Consider the following 18,434-nt stretch of genomic DNA (forward strand, 5'->3'; position numbering starts at 1 on the left):
ATGCATCAAGAAATCTCACCGCAATTCAGTTCAGTTGTAAGTCATCAGGAAACAATATGGTGCGAGATTGAATCTTAAATTTTACTGTAATTTGATTAAGAAAAAAATAAATCAATACATTACTAAATCTAAGATTTCTCCATGATTCAATTCAGTTATGATTCAATATAGTATAAATCTCAAATTTTACGGTACAATTCAAATACGATTGTTTAGGAAACAATTCAATACATCATTACATTTAAAATTTTACCACTTGAAGTCAAATATGATTTTAGAGGAAAAAAAAATCTTTTTTTTTTTCGTGGTGTATGAAAACATAGTAGAGTATATCCAGGGAACAATCCCACAAGCATTGCAACAGGTCATGTACAAAATGATACTCTAGCTGCCACAAGATATCCATAATGTTCTGTTGTAATACTGAGTGATTAACAACTCCATGTACTGTTTGTGTATGACACTTTATTTTAATTGCAAATTATTTCACTGTAATAGTGCTCTATATAGCGATATTCTAATATTTAATGGGCCATGTCATGGACAACCAAAATTTTTTTGTCTGATATTGTACATAAACATTGTTAAAGTTGTAACATGAACCATATCCCACTCCATAAATGGGAAGCCCATAAATGGTAACTAAGGTGTAAAAACAGTTCATTTGGAATTCAGGTCTCTGTGATGTCACAGAAAGCAACACATTGCTTATTATATTTGCCTATTCAGCCTACAGCAGTTTAGAGGTCATTTACATGGATCAGTTACATTGGGTCAGGAAATTGGTCATGTGACAATGAATTATCACTGCTTTTGGTACATAAATATGGGCTGTTTTAATGTGTTCCAACACAAGTAATGATTAAGGAGATATATGCACATAAATTTTGTATAAATGTATAAGTTTGTGTATAAGTTTATAAGTTTGATCACAGCCTGAGAATTTAATTTTGACCAAGAATTAAGCCATACTTTATTGCATATTATTATAGTTAATAAAATATTCCAAAATCACCACCTCAAGATAGATTTTTTTGACCTGTACACATCAGGGTTGGGTTGATTGATGCAGAACGACAGGAAGCCTTGCCCTTCAGCTGAACTGGGAGGTGAGAAAATAAGAAACCAGCGCAGTTTCGCACTTGATCTGTTCTTCAACCCCCCTTATCCCCCCCCCCCCCCTCTCTCTCTTTTTCTCTCGCTCTCTTTACCCGACTACTTCTCCAACACGTACAGATCTATTTACGCTCAAGCTGACTCTCGCTTACTCATTCCTACTCAAACTCACTCTCAATCACTTTCCCACACAAGTACATGCAGACACACACATATCTGTGCGCGTCGGGTGCAGACAGCCTGTCAGTCATTATGTCAGAGTGGCCCCAGTAACACTAGTCAAAGCCACACACGTACACGCACACACAGTGGGAAATATTTGGAATGGTTTCCCTCGGAATGTCTTGGCGTGTTTGAGGAATGTCTCTCTGCTCCCCTCTCCTGCCCCTCTTCCCTCTGCCTCTTTTCTCTCATAAATTCCCTCCAGCTCTCCTTTCCCTCTCTTTCCCGCTTCATAGACTGGGGTGTTGAGGCCACAGAGGCTCAGAAAAGGCTGGCTTTGGTTTTCACATTTTGAGAAAGGTTGTGTTTCTCAAAGAACCCTGCTTAACGGTTAGATCACATCAAGCAAAAAGGGGAAAATATATAAAAGGGAAGTATTACAAAGAAAAAAGGAACTAAACTGTTATTGATATGCTGAGAGAAGCATGCAGGCTCACACACAGACATACATGGGTGCTGCACAATACATCATTTATGAATTGCTGTTGCACCACAATACTTAACAATACTGATATTGCAGAGGGCTGCAGTATGCAAATGAGCCCTCTATCCAGGAGTGGGCGATGTGGCAAAAATACAATATTTGCACAATATTTGGGTTTTTGAAAAGTTAGCGCTAACAAAAAAAGCTCAAGTAGCGCCACATTTAAGAAGACTATCAAAAACTTTGAATACAATGATTCTTATTCACAAAGCCTTCGTTCCACTGTAGAGTGAAATGGTTCCCACAGCCACATCACACCATTCAGTTCCAGAACTCGTGAGACTGGTTACAGTTTTCTCTTCTAATGTGCTGCTAATTCAAGACTAGGAAATACCTCAGAAAAAACAACAAAGAATGCTGGCTTAGTAGCTAACAGCTCATTTGTTGAGTGGTGGTCACCTCAACAGCAGCCACTCAACACATTTTTAAATATGAATTTTTATCTTCTACAAGTGGCCAACTTGAGCAGCAGTTAGCGGAAACCTAGCCTGGATACTGGTGTGTGGCTCTTTTAGCCTGCTAACAAAACTAACACTAGTTTAGCTAGCATGATACAGCTCCAAACACCACAGAATAGCCTTGATTTTGGTTATCTGTTACTCCAACACTCAACTTTTCCTGCTCTCTAAACAGGTTTAGTCCACTTTAATAGAGCGTGGACTCTTGTGTGCTGTTCTTTTAGTAAGCTATACTAGTGTTAGCTTAGTTAGCATAACACAGCTCCTACCACCACAAACAGGTATGATTTCAGCTATGTGTGACTCCAACACCAGTCACTCAACTTTAAGCTCTCAGATACAAGTCTTCATCCTCTAAACATGGTAATTTGAGTAGTAGTTTGCTGGAGGTGAGCCTGGACTGTGGTGTGTGGCACCTTTAGCATTTAGACTGAACTAACGCTAGCTTAGCTAACATGACACGGCTCCAAACACAACAGAACAGGTTCATATTCTTTCAGCCACTTCAGTACCAGACACATCCTCAGATTGAATTTATTATCACCTCAACATGTGGTGAGCAGAGCTGTTAGCACGCTAGACAACCTTCTAACTCCTAGATTAGATTAAGATCTTAGATTAATGATTTTACATTTACTGTATCATGGGCTGAAAATCACATACTGGTTTTATTTATCTAGCGAACATGTAAGCAAACTGAACTTATTACATTTTAAATAATGTAGACTGAGTTTGGCCAAAAGCAGCATAAACAGAAACAATTGGTGAACAGCTACGTCACTAAGCCTTCCATGCCGAACCATGTCTGTGTGAGAACACAGTTGGAACAGTTACTCTCTATGCTCACGTTTGGCCCTGCAGTGGAAAAGAGGCTATACTGCACTAAACCCAATTAAACAGGACTACTTATGCTCTCTTTTAAGAAGCATGCAGTTGTTCAATGTTCAAGTCCTGACCATATGAACAATATGCCCAGAAAAGCATATTGTGGCATAATTTATCACAATAAGAAACTACGTCATATCGCCCATCCCTACTTTTACCACAGTTCAATTTTCTGCTTGTGTGAGTGTTTTGATGAATCCGGGCATTCAAGTGATCAAACAAGCTAAATTTTGGTGATCTCAATGCAGGTCAGTCTTAGAAATGTGATGCAAAGTTTGTGTTCAGTGCATTTTAATATATTGCAAGGCATATCACAATCGTACTATGTAGAAAGATAAAGGCCATATGGTATTTTGTCTATACCGTGCTGCCATAATATACATGCACGCACGCACACGCACACACAAAAACACCCAGGCACACACGAAAGCACACACACCCCAGTGTAAGATGCCACTGAAGTGGAACCTCAGTGTTGCCCCTGTCTTTTCACATTCTGCCCATGTTCTCAGCCTGCTGCTTCTTTTGTAGATCAAAGCTTCGACCAAAATCCTTCTTTTAAAACACACTTGCGCTCTCTTTCTCTTCCCCTCTCACTCCATCTTCTCACGCTGTTTCAGTTCCTGTCCACCCCCCCTCCCCAACAGAGATCGTGGGAACCCCAGTGCCACCAGGCTGTCTGAGGCGGTGGCCATGGCTATCTGTCCCATCTCCACACTTCTAAAAACAGACGGCAGACATCTAATGCTGGACGAGGAAGTCAGCGTCTATGAGCGCAGAGCGTCCAGAGGCACTCAAAACGCCACCGCTGAGAAATCACACGCCATCTGCAGAGCAAGAATTAATTTCTAGTACAGAAAAAAAACCTTCTCAATACTGAAATAGGATAAATGGCATGAGCTGGAGAGTCAAAATAAGTCGAGCTGTCTAAATCAATGTCATGCACAGGCAGTGGTCAGGGAAACACATGATGTCAGTGTACTAAAATGACACGCTGAATTAGGACATACAGAATTACTGCATCTAAAGACTAACTAATTATGTGCTATTATAGAAGACAAGTGCAGGTTTGTCTCATTGGTAGCAACTATGGATGGGAACATATCTGCGACCACACCGAAATTATTGTGGTTTAAAGGTCTTTAAAAACAACTGGTTTCAGTTTTCTTCTGCAATTGGATGATTAAACCGTTCTGAATACATATATGAGGTCCTGAGTTGCTTTCCATGTTTCTGTGTAAAATAATGTGCTGCATTCTGTGGCAATTAGAGATATTGATAGCATATCTGCATCGGTGGTTGGGTTGCACAATATAGGATTAAAATATGATGTTCAATTAAGCTGTTGGATATCACAATGACAACATTAGAAATTATTGGAAAATCTAATTAACCTTTCCTTTAAGCAAACAGTAAGGTTGACAGTCAGCATTCCCTGAACAGCTATAGAAAGACAACAAAAAAGAATATATACATATTTAATTTCTAAAAAGCTTGTTATGGTGATGCAGGTTTGTTGTGACAGTAGTCATTACTGCTTCTAAGGCTACATTCCAACAAATCCAGTTTTGTCACTCTATCGATGAGTGTGAGGTAATTTGATCTATTCTGCCATCACAGTCCTTAAACATGTGCTTACTGTGGAAACTCATATCACAATAATAAAACATGGTTTATTGTGCAGCCCCATACAATCAGTAACAGACCGATATCAGCGGAAAAAGCCCAAAAAGATATCAGAGGGTTAAAAAAAAAAAATAGTATGATCTAATCCTGTAACAAAACTATTCTAAAACATGTAACATTTACTTAATCCTCTGATATCAGCTCATATGGGGTGATTTCCTTTGGGCCTGACTTAAGTTAAAGCGCTTACTGCTTCAAAGCTGTAGTAGTAGCTGTGACTCAAGAATTCAATATTAGTATGGGGGGAAAAAAGTGGTTTCATGCCACCTGTAGAGGCAATAAAAGAATCTAAAAAAAATTATCTGAAAGAGTCCTAAATGCTATTTGAAAAGACAGCCATGAATGCTGCTGATCCTATTAAAGAAACATCAACATCAGGCTCTCTGTGTGCACACACTTCTAACAAAGAAACTGAGAGGGCTTTTGTGTCCTTCACAAGCTGAGCAGATTGGAAGCGTCAGGAGCGGTCAACAAAGGTTGATCTTAAAAGATTCATTTTCCATGAGCACATTCAAACCACCCATTAAAATCTCTTTCATCAGGGCAGGTTCTGGGATGCAGCTAAATTCCTGTCTTGCATAAAAAAGTGACTTTTCAGCAGAGAGTCAAAGCCACTGTCATTGAAACAGTTTTAGTTTACAGCAGTTTTAGTACATTACAGCCGGGGGCCAATAACTGATATTGAATATAGTGAGAAATGAAATAAGTGCCAGTATTATGTAAATTATTGTTCTTTCATCATCTTATTATTATTTTGTCTTTATTTAACGACTCCCTGAATGTATAACACTGTATGCCAAAAGACTGCTCAATTACAGGCTTTACAAACACAATGCTACCAGCTAATACAATACAATTAACACTTAGGCTGAAGACTATAATGGATTTTCAGTCTGGCAAAGAATGATAGAAATTAAACAGAAACTCTCCAGCAGATATTAAAAAGGTCAAGCTTGTCCAGAAGAATATGGCACTTCAAAACCAGATCATAATTATACTGCTCATCATGCTAATTCTACAGACAATAACCACTTGTCTAAATTGACTTCATCCAAGCTTCTTAGACAACAAGGATGTCCATGTACTGAAAGCAGCAGAGGGTTGAGAGAGAAAGCATGAGAAATTGCGAGAGGACAGACAGAGAAGACGCAGGGATTATGGTGGGGCAGGCACTGGAGGGGTTAATGATTGGTGATGGGTATCAATGGGCCACACATGGGGTTTGGGCTTTAGAGTTTAGAGTGAGTGAAGGAATGCCTCTCTCAGCCTGCCCGGGACAGTCACAGGAAAGACAACCAGCCACTGATCATCAAAGCACTACAATCAGATAACAAAGGGGTTAACTTCGCCTGGGTGGGCTTTCCACATACCAGCCTTGGGGTGCACCTCCGAAAATCCCCACCCCCCCTCCAAACCCCTCCATTCAACTCCTCCTAGGTCTTCCCTCTTTTTTACCCCCCCCCCCTCTGTCTTTCCTACTACGCATTCTTTCGCTCACCTTCCTTTACCGGTCCATCCATCACAGGCTAGCAAAGCGATTGCTCTCTTGTGGATATGAACTGTTAAAGGGAAAAACAAGAGCGCTGCTGTTTCCTATGTCCCCACATTTGGTTTGGGTGTGCTGCACAATTGCACAAACAGCAATACAGTAGGTACCAAATGTGGTGGATGAGAGACCCATCAGCCAAATGGAGGAAGAAAAAGGCCACCTGCTCAGGAGGAGTAGGTGGTCAGAGACTTGACATATGGGACATATGGGCTTGGATTGCACAGTTTTCATAAACATCTACTATTGCCATTCTTTTGAACTAGGACTATATATCTGAGGGAAGCTGATGGAAGTTGTATATAGCTACTGTTGCAAGGACACCTTGCATCTCCATTTTCATCTTTTTTCACTTTTTTTTACATAATTTGAAAATACCTGTTGCTCTTTACATTGTGTGTCATGAATGATGGACCAAAAGAAAAGGCCCAAGTCTCTTTCCATTGACCTACATTACAAGTATTTTTTTTCATTCAGCTGTAAAGTTATCATTCATTTGTTTAACCATTTCCAAACCCCTCCTCAAGAAAGTTGAATATTATTTGTAGTCACCCAACATTTGATTTGGCTAATGAATTCTTCGTCAAATTAAAGGTGCACTGCTATACATCTCTGTGATGCCTGGGGTATTTAGGAGAAATCTGGAAACAAACTTTGTTGTTCTAACTAGTTCATGGTATGTCACATAAAATGTCTTTTTAGGTTTATTTGGATTTATTCTCATGTTTTTACTGGCAAAACTTCACATACTGCTAAGATTATTGGTGGCTGTCCAGCACACTGTCTAAAGTGGTGGTTCTCAACTGGTGGGTCACAGAGGGTTACGGATGTGTCACTCTTTTGTCTTAGAAATAATTTTGTACATGAACACTATTTGCAATTGACAAGGGAATAAATTTAGTTTGCTGTTAAGAATGAGCCTTTAGATCATACTGTCATCATGAAAAATGCTTACTGAGTCACAAACCTTTGACTCGCAGTGTAAATTAGAGCTTATACAAACCTTTATCAATTCCTTCTCAGTGGCTTAATGATTTAAGGATTAATGTAGCTCTTGAAGTAAGATCACTTAAGGATCACTAGACTAAATGAGCCAGTTATCTACTGTACCTCTGTACAGATGAAAAGTGGTCAAGTAGCCTAAACTGCACATTAATTTTTGTAAATGTGTAATTCTTGTGTTAATCTAAACAGAGTATATTCATATTAATCACATACAAATGTATTTCCACTGACATTTGTTTTCCTTTCTCCATTCGCGACCCTACTGTTTGTCTTTGCGTCACGCCCGACTCTGATCAGACAGACTGTCTGCAATGGAAAAACATAAGAAGGATCTCTGCTCTGATGAAAAGCAGATATGCTACGGTAGTGATGAATCAACAAATTATCTACCATCATCTCTTTTTTTCAACTGCGACACACTGTCTATATCGCTCCCTGCATCTCCACCTGTCAACTTTGAAGATGCTTGCCACAGGCCTCTCCAGTCTTTTCCCCACTGCTCTCTAAATAACCCCTCTTAGTTATCTGCTGGAGTCTGTCATTAGCCTGTTTAGCTCAGTCAAAATGACACTTTCTCCATCTTTCCATCTGCATCGTCTAAATCTTTCTTGCAGTTTCTAGAGATCACTTAATACATTTCAGTACAAACCAGTCTGCATTTAGTTTACTAACCATATTCTTCATACCTCATTCTATGGCAGAAGTCCCCAACCTTTCTCAACTTTTGGCCCACACAATAGACCACATGGGCTTTCATGGCCCACAAGATGATTTAACTGGACCAATAAATTAAAATCCAAGGAAATATAACATACGCAATATAGCCTATCAAATTTCACTGGTTTGTATAACATGATAAAAGATACGCAACATATTAAACACAAATAAATTCTATTTTTTGCTTATGGCCATTTACCCATGATTAATGAAGTTAAAAGAGAAACTACACTGAAAAAACATACATATCTAGTTATTTTGCCCAATCGCTGAGCTTGATCTAATTATTCATGTGTTTTCCATTTTTTTATTTCTGCAAATAAATTATCACAACAAAAATGTTCAATCTGTTAATATGTTGATAAAACTGTTGGCGGTGAAGTCAGAGAGAAACAAAGGAAAAAGAAATAGGAAAAGTGCTAAACTGAGGCAAACTTTCAAGAAATTGGAAAAAAAAAATTTTTAAACAGAAGCCTAAATGGCCAAAGTGTAAGGAAATCTTGTAGCCTAAATATCTTTGCAGTCACTACTGAGCACAAAACTTGCAGCTGGTTTATATAATTGCTTTTCCAGCATAAGAAAATGTTTTAGGCTGTTCCCAAACTTTAGTAGGAGTTCCCAAAATGTTTTGGACAGTAAGCGCCACTGTGCTCCACTCCCTCCCCATCAGCCTTTACTTTCACTTAGTGCACAAGGACACTGTCTTTCCAGAGCCTCTTCCATTCACTAGTCTTCTCCATAGCTATTGCTGACCTGCACATGAAGACATGGTCTGGTTCTATGACATTACGCATAACTCGTTAAGTGGGGTCGTACATTGTGACTGACGGCTACATATTTCATTTTAACGTTTAATGCAATCCACGATTTTTAAAAAAGAGCCATTCTGAAATATGGCTGAAGTGGATTTAATAAACTGATTACATTTAAACTTAGTAGAGACATAACTTGTACAATTTTTCTACACACCCTTAGTGCCTCCCTGTGGCCAGTTTGAGAGCCACTGCTCTATAGGCCCAAATTCTCCACATAATGTTCGGTGCTGTTCATCTGCAGTAGATTGATTTAATGACAAAAATGTTTTGCAAGTCTGTCTATTAGTCCCCCACATGCATCACTTACTTGATTATTACTATTTTTTCATTTTTCTACCTTCTTTCCTCTTAGTGTTAGTCTTTTCTGATCTGCTCTCTAAAGATATGCCAATGCTTAATAGCTACCAACCTGGGAGGCTGAGGACAAATGTGCTTCCTCCAAGTAAAATGACGCCAGTCTGCAGCTTATTCAAGCCTGACCATGCTTGGAAAAGATGGGTATCAGCTCAATTCTGTACATGTGACAAACCAACCACTGGCAAACATTCAGCAGAACAGAATCAACAGGAAAAGAGAAGCTAAGCCATCAGCAGTGTAAACATCTGACCTCAGAACAACGGGAAACTTTGCGCATTATAAAATCTCAAATTTCTCCTCAATTTTCTTCTATTATTTTGGTACAAATCAGAAGTATTTTTAACAAAACACAATATAAAAATGCAACTATATATCATATATACAATACAGGTTTTTATAGTTTAAAAACCTTGGGAATTTTTTTTGCTGAATACAATAAATCCTTGCAGTTGAACCATCACTTTTAAATCTGTGCATTTCTATAGCAATAGCAGGGCCAACGGCACTCTGCTGGATATTCTTTGGCATTGTTAGGATTCAAACTGGGCTGCCTTTCTCTTCTTCTCTTTTGGTCTCAGAGTGAGATTACTCATCTCCTCCTCCTTTTTTTACAGTTGAAAAAATGCCGCCATTGTTCCAGTGAATACCTCGGTGGCACTTCAAACGAATGATTCACAGGAGACGGGTCTCCAGAGCGCTGCTCTATCTCCCTCGCTTCCTTCCTGCTGATGGCTTCTGTGTTCCCCCCACGCTGATAAAAACCCAACATCAACTCATAGCACAAGCATTCATGATGTTTTGTTGTTTGTTTCTGGTCATCGAACTTGACTTGATAAAATGTTTCTCTTTTTTGTTTTTTTTTCTGAAAGAGGAAGAGGAATCATGTCTGGGTGATAACAGCATTGCAGAAAAGCACACACACACACACACACACGTGCGCGCTGACCTGGCATCGGCTGAATATGTCAGAAGGAGTGAGGTGGACGTGAAAATGCTTGAGCACGTGCACAGCCTGGTCCCGAGCTTTCTCCGAGCAGTCTAGAGTCAGACAGCGTCCCTCTGCGACCTGCGACCTCAGCTATACAACACAGCACAAAACACAAACCCACATTAGAGGTGGCACAATAACATCTTTTCTTTTCCGATACTGATATTGGAATCTTGAGTATTGGCGATACTGATACAGATCCAATCAATTTTCTTGTGACACTTTATTTTGAGTGGTCCTTTTAAATGAAAACAAACACTCAACAAATTCTCAGTAACATGTCAAAAACATGAGGGTTAGCAGTAGGTTTTAGGTTGAGGTTAAGGTTATGATTAGGTCCAGGGTGAGGGTTTGGTTTTGCATAATGGGAAGTACCATATTAATACTGCATCTACTAAATGCAAGTAATGTATCAACTGAACATCTACAAAATATTGACTACAATGTAGTCAAATGCTGCACTACTGTTTCTTCACTTGTGTTGTTGATGTGCTACTGATAATCTGTTACAAGTTTATTAATCATCTACAAAGGACCACTCCAAATAAAGTGTTACCAATTTTCTTTAGGTCTCCTGTTTGTGTATAACACATGTAAAAGACAACAAGTGTTGGCCTATACGCTGTACAATAAAACAAATCTTTTAATCCTACCACACATTAAAATGAATGCTTTTAAACCAAAGGAAATTTCTACTGGTTTTCCCTAAATTCCAGCAAAATTAAATAGAAAATATTTAAACAACATTCTGAATGTTTTTTTTATGAAAAGCTCTGTTCTGGAGAAACTTACTGAGTTAGAATTGTTCACAGTGGTGGTGATAGGAACCAAGCGTAGGAAGAGTTTAAAGCCTCTTAAAGTTCCCTCACAGAAAGTTATTACACAAAATGAGTATGAACACAAGTTTTTGTTTTGACAAAAACATAGTTTGAAAATACGTTCATGTTGGAAAGATATATGTAGGGTGCTGTAAGGCAAAACAGCTCCCAAAGAAAATTCTCTTTTTCCAGATTTCCCATAATTTTTCCATCATCAACATTACATCAACACTCTGAGGACATATGTAGGTTCAGTGGTGGTTTGGGACAATAAATAAGACGCAAATATTTGTGTTGTAGACACACTACGACAATAAAAATTCAGAGCTAGCAAGTCTCTCTCTATTAAACCATTTCATATCAAACTACAGTGAACGACTTTGTTAGCATCTCGACCTCTGAATTATCCACATTTTGAAAAATTTATGGAATTCCCCTTTAAGATGATCATCTAAAATGATCATTTTCAAACTATTCTCAAGTTGCACAGGTAACAATAACCACAATGTGAACAAGAACTATTTCAGGAGAGAATTGTTACAGGACTGGATCACATTCATTCTGTTTTCCCCTCTGTTATCCAGTGCAGCATTTTCTGCTGAAATCGGCCAGAAACTGATTTGCATCAATATAGTGATGCCATCTCTAACCCAGATACTATCAAAACACAGGACTTTAACATGTTAAATAATCTGTACATACAACGTGTTGTATGTACAACGTGTTGTTACCTTTCATGATGAATAAGCCAATGGAAAATGCCCAAAATTACTTAAGAAAGAATTACATTAAAATACATATTCATTAAGCACATTTCATTTCTTCTCTTATGAAGTATATGTACACATGGGTGATGTTAATTAACCACATTCACAAAACTGTTCTTTCCACCACAGTACTGTGCAGAAGTTAGCCACCCTTCACTTAATTTCAAAATGGCCATAAAGTATTTATTGTGTCCACTCTTTATTAGAGCTTCCTTTCATTTCAGTGGACCTGCTTTCAGTTTTTAAAGAATTCTGCAGGGATGTTTTCCACACCTACAAAGTTCAGTCTCAGAGGTTGGTTGAATTTTTTGCTTCTCACCATCCAAATAACCCTTCAGGAACATATTCAGTGATGAGGTCTGGGCTCTGAGGTGGTCAGTCTACTGTTCCGAGAACGCAAGCAGCTTTTTTCCTTAATTTACAAATTCTCTACCTTTTCTCTGTAATGACTTCTTGACAGCTACACATCCCTTCAGACCCATAGTGCCTAGTTGTCTTCTCACAGTGGAAGGATGGAAAGAATAACGTGTTTTTTTTTCAGATGTGAAGTAGCTTGATTTTCTCCTCTCTCTCAAAGATGAAAACTTCAAGTGCTGTTTATCTGATGAGGACAATTTTTGATGTGGATAGATCTTGGTTGTGAGAAGTAAAATTTTCTGTGTATCTCCAGCTCTGGAGATTTACACTTATTTTTACTTGTGTATGTGGATTATCGTCTATCCCCTCAGAACTTCTGAAAAATGAATGACATGATTGTACTTTCCATTGCCATTTTGACTTGAAATGATATGAAGGGCGGTCTTTGACTTTTGCACAGTAGAGTATTTAATATAAATGACAGACCGAACCATTCAGTCCCCTTAAAAACAAAATGCACATGTATTCAGTCAAATGTACAACTAAACACCCACACAGAGAACATGTGCACATATGCATACTTACACTTTGGTATGGCTGCCCAGACGTGAGGATAATACGACCTTCTGTCCGTGCTAACTGTTAATGAGAGAGAGAGAGAGAAAGAGAGAGAGAGAGAGAGAGAGAGAGAGAGAGAGAGACAGAGAGACAGAGAGAGAGAGAGAGAGAGAGAGAGAGAGAGAGAGAGAGAGAGAGAGAGAGAGAGAGAGAGAGAGAGAGAGAGAGGAAGAGAAAGAGAGACGGGGGGGGGCTGAGCGTGAGAGTGTGAAAGCGTGAGAAAGCCACATTGTCTGGATAAGAGAAAGGTTTATTTACATGCCTCAGTCCATGTCTTTGCTTCTCCTACATACATTTTCCATGAGTGTAGTTTTCAGCTTGCAGCCACAGTACACTAAAAACACCTTGCACGGTGTACATGTTTCAACATGTGTAATTATAGTATGTGTGCTTTCTTTAATCTTGGACCACATCTCTATGTGTGTGTGTGTGTGTGTGTGTGTGTGTGTGTGTGTGTGTGTGTGTGTGTGTGTGTGTGTGTGTGTGTGTGTGTGTGTCTTACCTCCGCTGCTACTTTGTGGTCATCAGTGTTTTCTAGAATCAGTACGTCCACACCCAGGCAGCGCAGGAACCTCCCCAGCCCCTGTAGCATGTTGTCACATACCACCCGGAGCTCGTGTGGCGCAACAGTGGTAGCCTGCCGTTCACCATTGCCTTTCACGCACTCCTGATTATCACCTGCAGGGCCATGCGAACTCTGACGAGCCTGCTGGTGAGACAAACTCCAAAATCAGCCTTTTTACAGTTCAGAACTCTTTGGTAAGACTTTTATAAGAGTTTAGTGTATTACAGGGGTGTAATCTCAGATTTCACAATGATTAAATTTAATTACAATTAGGCCCAATATCAGGGGTTCGTTCAGTGGGCAATACCACACAAGCTCATCATCACATTCCTATAAACCTACTATTCTGTACATGTCTCTACAGTGGCGAATGGCTAAAAAAATAAATGAAATAAAAAAGTAAAAAAATAAAAATTCAGAATTGAAACTAAACTCTGTATATGCCAATTAACATAGGAATATTAGTTCATTTTGTACAACACACCCCAAAATACATGACAGATGTCCTAATTGGGTAGATCTTAGTAGATTGCTTTGAATGTACCTGTTCTACTTATTCTTCCTGGAATGTTTATGTCCTTTGTACAGATCTACAGTATATTTCTCACTTTGTATCTGGAACATGATTGCATTTTTTTGGTCAATTCCCACCCACTAGGTCTCCCCAAGTGCGACTAAGCTGTAAGGGTGAAAGCTAGCACATGCCTTCTCCAAGACATGTAAATCCAGCCACAGCTAAGGACAGCCAGTTGTCATTTGACACCTTAATATGCTTGCACTAAAATGCTAGCAGCTTAATTCTGTTACACCTAACATACACCTGAGCTGGCTAGCATCACAGATACAGACAGAGGAAAAGGAGGATTACCGACCTATTTATGCTGTCTAGGACTCTAGACCATAGAGGTCTGTGGCCCTGATCTTGATTTTGTTTGATTATTTTGAAACAATATTATTATTATTAAATCGCAGAATAAAATACGTAAATGTAACTGGAGGTCCTATTTACATAGTAGTAGAACACATAACATAGAACAACACAACAAGCGTTCATAGCACTTATTTTTACATTTGAAAACAAAGATTTTTTTTTTGACAAAAATTGTTGCACAACATGGGTCAAAAGTCTTTTTTATGTTCTATATCTCAGTTCAGTAGAGTTCACTAGTGCTACACTACAGTTCAATATCTGTGACTGTGACAAACACTTTTAAATACTAAATGTATTATTGTTTGGTTGGCATGCATGGGGTATTTTTTACCCAATTGTGTAAGCTCAATGTAGCAATACAAACATCAGAAAGAAAAAAGAAAACAATGATTTGTTCAGAAATAAGGTATATAATGAACCCATGGCATATTGAATGAGGAAATAAATTGATTTCAAAAGATATAGCAAAGAAGCACTCAGAAATGCATGAAATAACACAGGAAATGAATTTGAGTCATTTTTGACCCATGTTGCACATGGAGGGGTTTGCATAGTTTGTGTATCAAAGGGTTAATAGTTATAATTGATTCTAATATTGTACAATTAATGCAGTTGAAAGCATTTTACCCTTCTAGCAAATCACCTGCTCGAACATGCATCATAAATGAATTATCAAGTATGCTGAAGCAGAGAAAACACTGAACAGAGTGAAGTGAAATTTGAGATCCAGCTGTGAAGCACCTGATCCACTACAGTATTAGGTGCCTGAAATTAAATTAGTCATCTAATGAAAGTGAAATATTATGTGACTGAACCTCCCCTTCTACACTTCTTCTGATTTAGTATCCTTCTAAGCTGTGTTACTTGAATCCTGTAAACAATATTGCTTCAGAGAGTGTTACTTTCAGTTTCTTGCACCCAAACCACACGCAACTCCATTTTCCCAGCCCAAATCACACCCTTCTCACTCAAATCAGCTGCTTTTTGTATGCTGTTTTATTACAGTAACCATGACAGCAGGGCAATTTTTGAGACTTCCAGCATGTAAACTGCTACAGTAAAGTGCACTGTGTGTTCTGGTGTGGCTGGCTGGCTGACTGACTGACCCTTGGGCTTGTGGACTGCTTTTTCTTGTCTTTGAATTTCTTCTCCTGGTCGCTCTTGGCTGGCTGGCTGGAGGAGATTGAACAAAGATCCTCCGGCAGACCAAAGGCCTTTGGGTCCTTGGACAGCGTGAGGTAGACGTCCAGCAGGCAGTACGCATCAGCAGCTGAAAAGAGACAGAAAATAGAGGGGGGGTGGGGGCAGAGAGAAAGGGCAAGAGTATCAGAGAAAGTGAAAAGAAAGGAGAAAGAGAGCAGCAACATTTTCAGGTAAAAAATGACATTGAGTCATAATACAAGCATAAAACAAAACAATATAAATGTTACAGCTGCTGTCATAAGAAAAGCACTAAACTTATAATGCATGTTATTTTTCACATTATTTGTTAAGCAAATCCAATCCAGTCATTCTAGCAAATGTCCAAAATGATCAGTGAACCTACACACCTGTTTTTACATGTAATGTCAATAATGGTAAAATAGTGTTAAATCTGAAAAAATAAGTTTTCTTTGGGGACTATTTTGCTGTACTACACCCTCCATTTACCTCTCCACCATGAATGGATTAAAAAAATAAACAATTCTGACTCAGTACATTTCTCCAGAACAGAGTATTTCATATCAAAGCACTCTGAATGGCTTTTTTTCACATTTTAAGTATTAAATTATGCAGAAATTATGAAAAATCAGACATAAAAGTTCATGATCAATGCACCCATACTGTGAAGTACGACTTCTAGCTTACATTAATTTATCAAACTTATAATGACGCATAATTATAAGTCGATTAATGCCTCAGGACAATGATCATCAGAACAACTAGAATAATTAAGCTCCTTAGCTGTAGTGATTTAACTTCTCATTGGACTGAACAGTTGGTTTCTGGTGAATTCTGAATATGAAATGAGAGACTGTCAGTATGGGCTTCAGCAGAGTAGCAGCTACTGATGCCTTGTCTAAAAAAAACTCATTCACAACACATGAACTCAACTGAACCAGGAAATTCATTTAAACCACAAGTATGATTGAACAACAACTCTTATTGCACAGTCAGCATTTCCAAAAGCGCTAAAGCGATACCTAGACTCTTAAAATGTCTGTAATTAACAATACAGTTCAGACAGAAGCGTTTTACAACTTATATAGCATGAATAGGTGGGGCTAAACTACTGTAGCCTGAATAGATGGATCTATGTAAATTAACTGGATTTCAAGATATCACAAATGCAATAAATTCAAAATGGGCTGTTTCTGCAGCTTAAGTTCTGTTTATGGACCATTCGGACTGTAGTAAAAGGTACACTTTAGAACTTTAACAGTATTTATTAAAGAAGGTCAAACTACATTTTTTATTTAAAAGGAAAATAGGTCAGGAAAACATGGTTCTCCATGGTGAAAGCTTTAAAAATCTGGACATGGTGTCTGTGTAAAGTAAGATAAAGTGTATTGTCATAAAATTGGACACACAGATGCGTTACAACAGCAACAATATGTTTATTGTTGTAAGAAAAAACTCTCACTCTTACACCAATACAGCACCACAAACAAAGTGACAGGACAGGCAGAATTTTCTAGACATTGAGTCTGACCTGCATAGCGGAGCTGACCGGTGCGAAGCGGCCGCCGCTCCCAGTTGGACAACTGTTCTGTCTTGTCGAGCGGTTTCCCCAGCACTTGCTGCACCAACAGACTCAACCCTTTCTCCGGCGAGCCCTCGCTCACCTCCACTGACCGAGAGCGGCTGCCTCCGCGCCAGCACCGCTGCAGCTAATTAAGAGGTGAGAGGTCAAAGATCATATGTGGTCTAAGTTAAGAGAGTAACAGTGTTTGGTCAGCTAAGTTCAGGTCAGATCATGGAGGTCACAAAAAAACTAGAGGGTTTGCCCTCTGAAATTCAAGAAAGCTCTACAGTAAAACAACATGAAAGCAAGTCTCATAACAGGCAGCTGATGTCAGTTAGCACACCTTAGCTAATAACATATTAGCTAACATTTTGCTGCTGTGGTTTGCTTGTACCCTAAGTAAAATATGTAGGACAGTCATTGCTGGGTGTTAAATGTGATGTTTATTTATGTGGTCAAGATGTGTTGGAAGTATATAGTACAGTGCAAAAGTCAGGGAGCACCCTTCATGTATTAGATTTCCAGGCAAAATAAGTTATTCATTCATCAGGAGATATTTCTGAGGAGACTAGATACAAGATTATCCGCTTGCATAAGGAAGTAGAAAGTCAAAGGAGAAAAGGTTTAGAAAGCAAGAGTTTCCAGAATTGGAGTTCAAGAAATGATTACAAAACTAGGAAATAGTTAATGAATTTTCCTTACAGTTAAAAATGAATAAAATAGAACTATAACAACCACATAAGACTTACCAGAACACAAAAAACTGTCCCTATCACATAAAAAGTGCTCAAAGCTTTCATCTTTGAGAGAGAGGAGAAAATCAAGCTGCTTCAGATCTAAAAAAAATACACAGGTGTTTCTATCCATCCTTCCACTGTGAGAAGACAATTCAGTGCTTTGAGTTTGAAAGAATGTGTAGCTGTCAAGCTGCTTATGTTATCATAACAGCAGACTGACCGGCACAGATTCCAGACCTCAACTTCACCAATGTTAATGTTAATGCAACCAATTTCTAAGACTGAACTTGGAGTTGTGGAAAAATATCTCTACAGATTTCTTTGAAAAACTGAAAGCAAGTCTACTGAAAACAATGAAAAGTATAATAAAGGCAAAATGATGGACAAATGTAATATTTTGTTAATATATTTAGCTATTGAGACTTTTCTGACTTTTCTCAAGAGTTTTCTGCTTTTTTCTTGATGCTAAAACATGAATAACTTAATGAAATAAAGAAAAGAAGATCTCTGATTTTTGCATAGAACTGTGCTTCTTTTAATTATGATAATTTTGCTAAAATATGAAAGCTAGTACATCGGTTTAGCATTAATGTCAAGACAGCCATGCTGTTTGACTCTGACTACTTTGAACTCATTA

The 18,434-nt window shown here is 38.5% G+C and overlaps 1 protein-coding gene across 3 annotated transcripts in view; it reads right to left on the bottom strand.

Moving 5' to 3' along the window:
* exd3 (exonuclease 3'-5' domain containing 3) overlaps nt 1-18,434 on the bottom strand; it is a 66,651-nt gene that overhangs the window by 24,843 nt on the left and 23,374 nt on the right. For 2 of the 3 annotated variants that reach the window (XM_017708199.2, XM_037547569.1), the window contains exons 14-18: nt 17,028-17,205; nt 15,442-15,605; nt 13,342-13,548; nt 12,807-12,860; nt 10,238-10,369 (exon numbers count right to left, since the gene is read on the bottom strand). In XM_017708199.2, the coding sequence (XP_017563688.1) occupies nt 10,238-10,369; nt 12,807-12,860; nt 13,342-13,548; nt 15,442-15,605; nt 17,028-17,205 (735 nt within the window). The remainder of the gene's footprint in view (nt 1-10,237; nt 10,370-12,806; nt 12,861-13,341; nt 13,549-15,441; nt 15,606-17,027; nt 17,206-18,434) is intronic. The other variant, XM_017708200.2, reaches the window with a different exon arrangement.

Source organism: Pygocentrus nattereri, chromosome 18, assembly GCF_015220715.1.
Source record: "Pygocentrus nattereri isolate fPygNat1 chromosome 18, fPygNat1.pri, whole genome shotgun sequence".
Taxonomy (NCBI): Eukaryota; Metazoa; Chordata; class Actinopteri; order Characiformes; family Serrasalmidae; genus Pygocentrus; species Pygocentrus nattereri.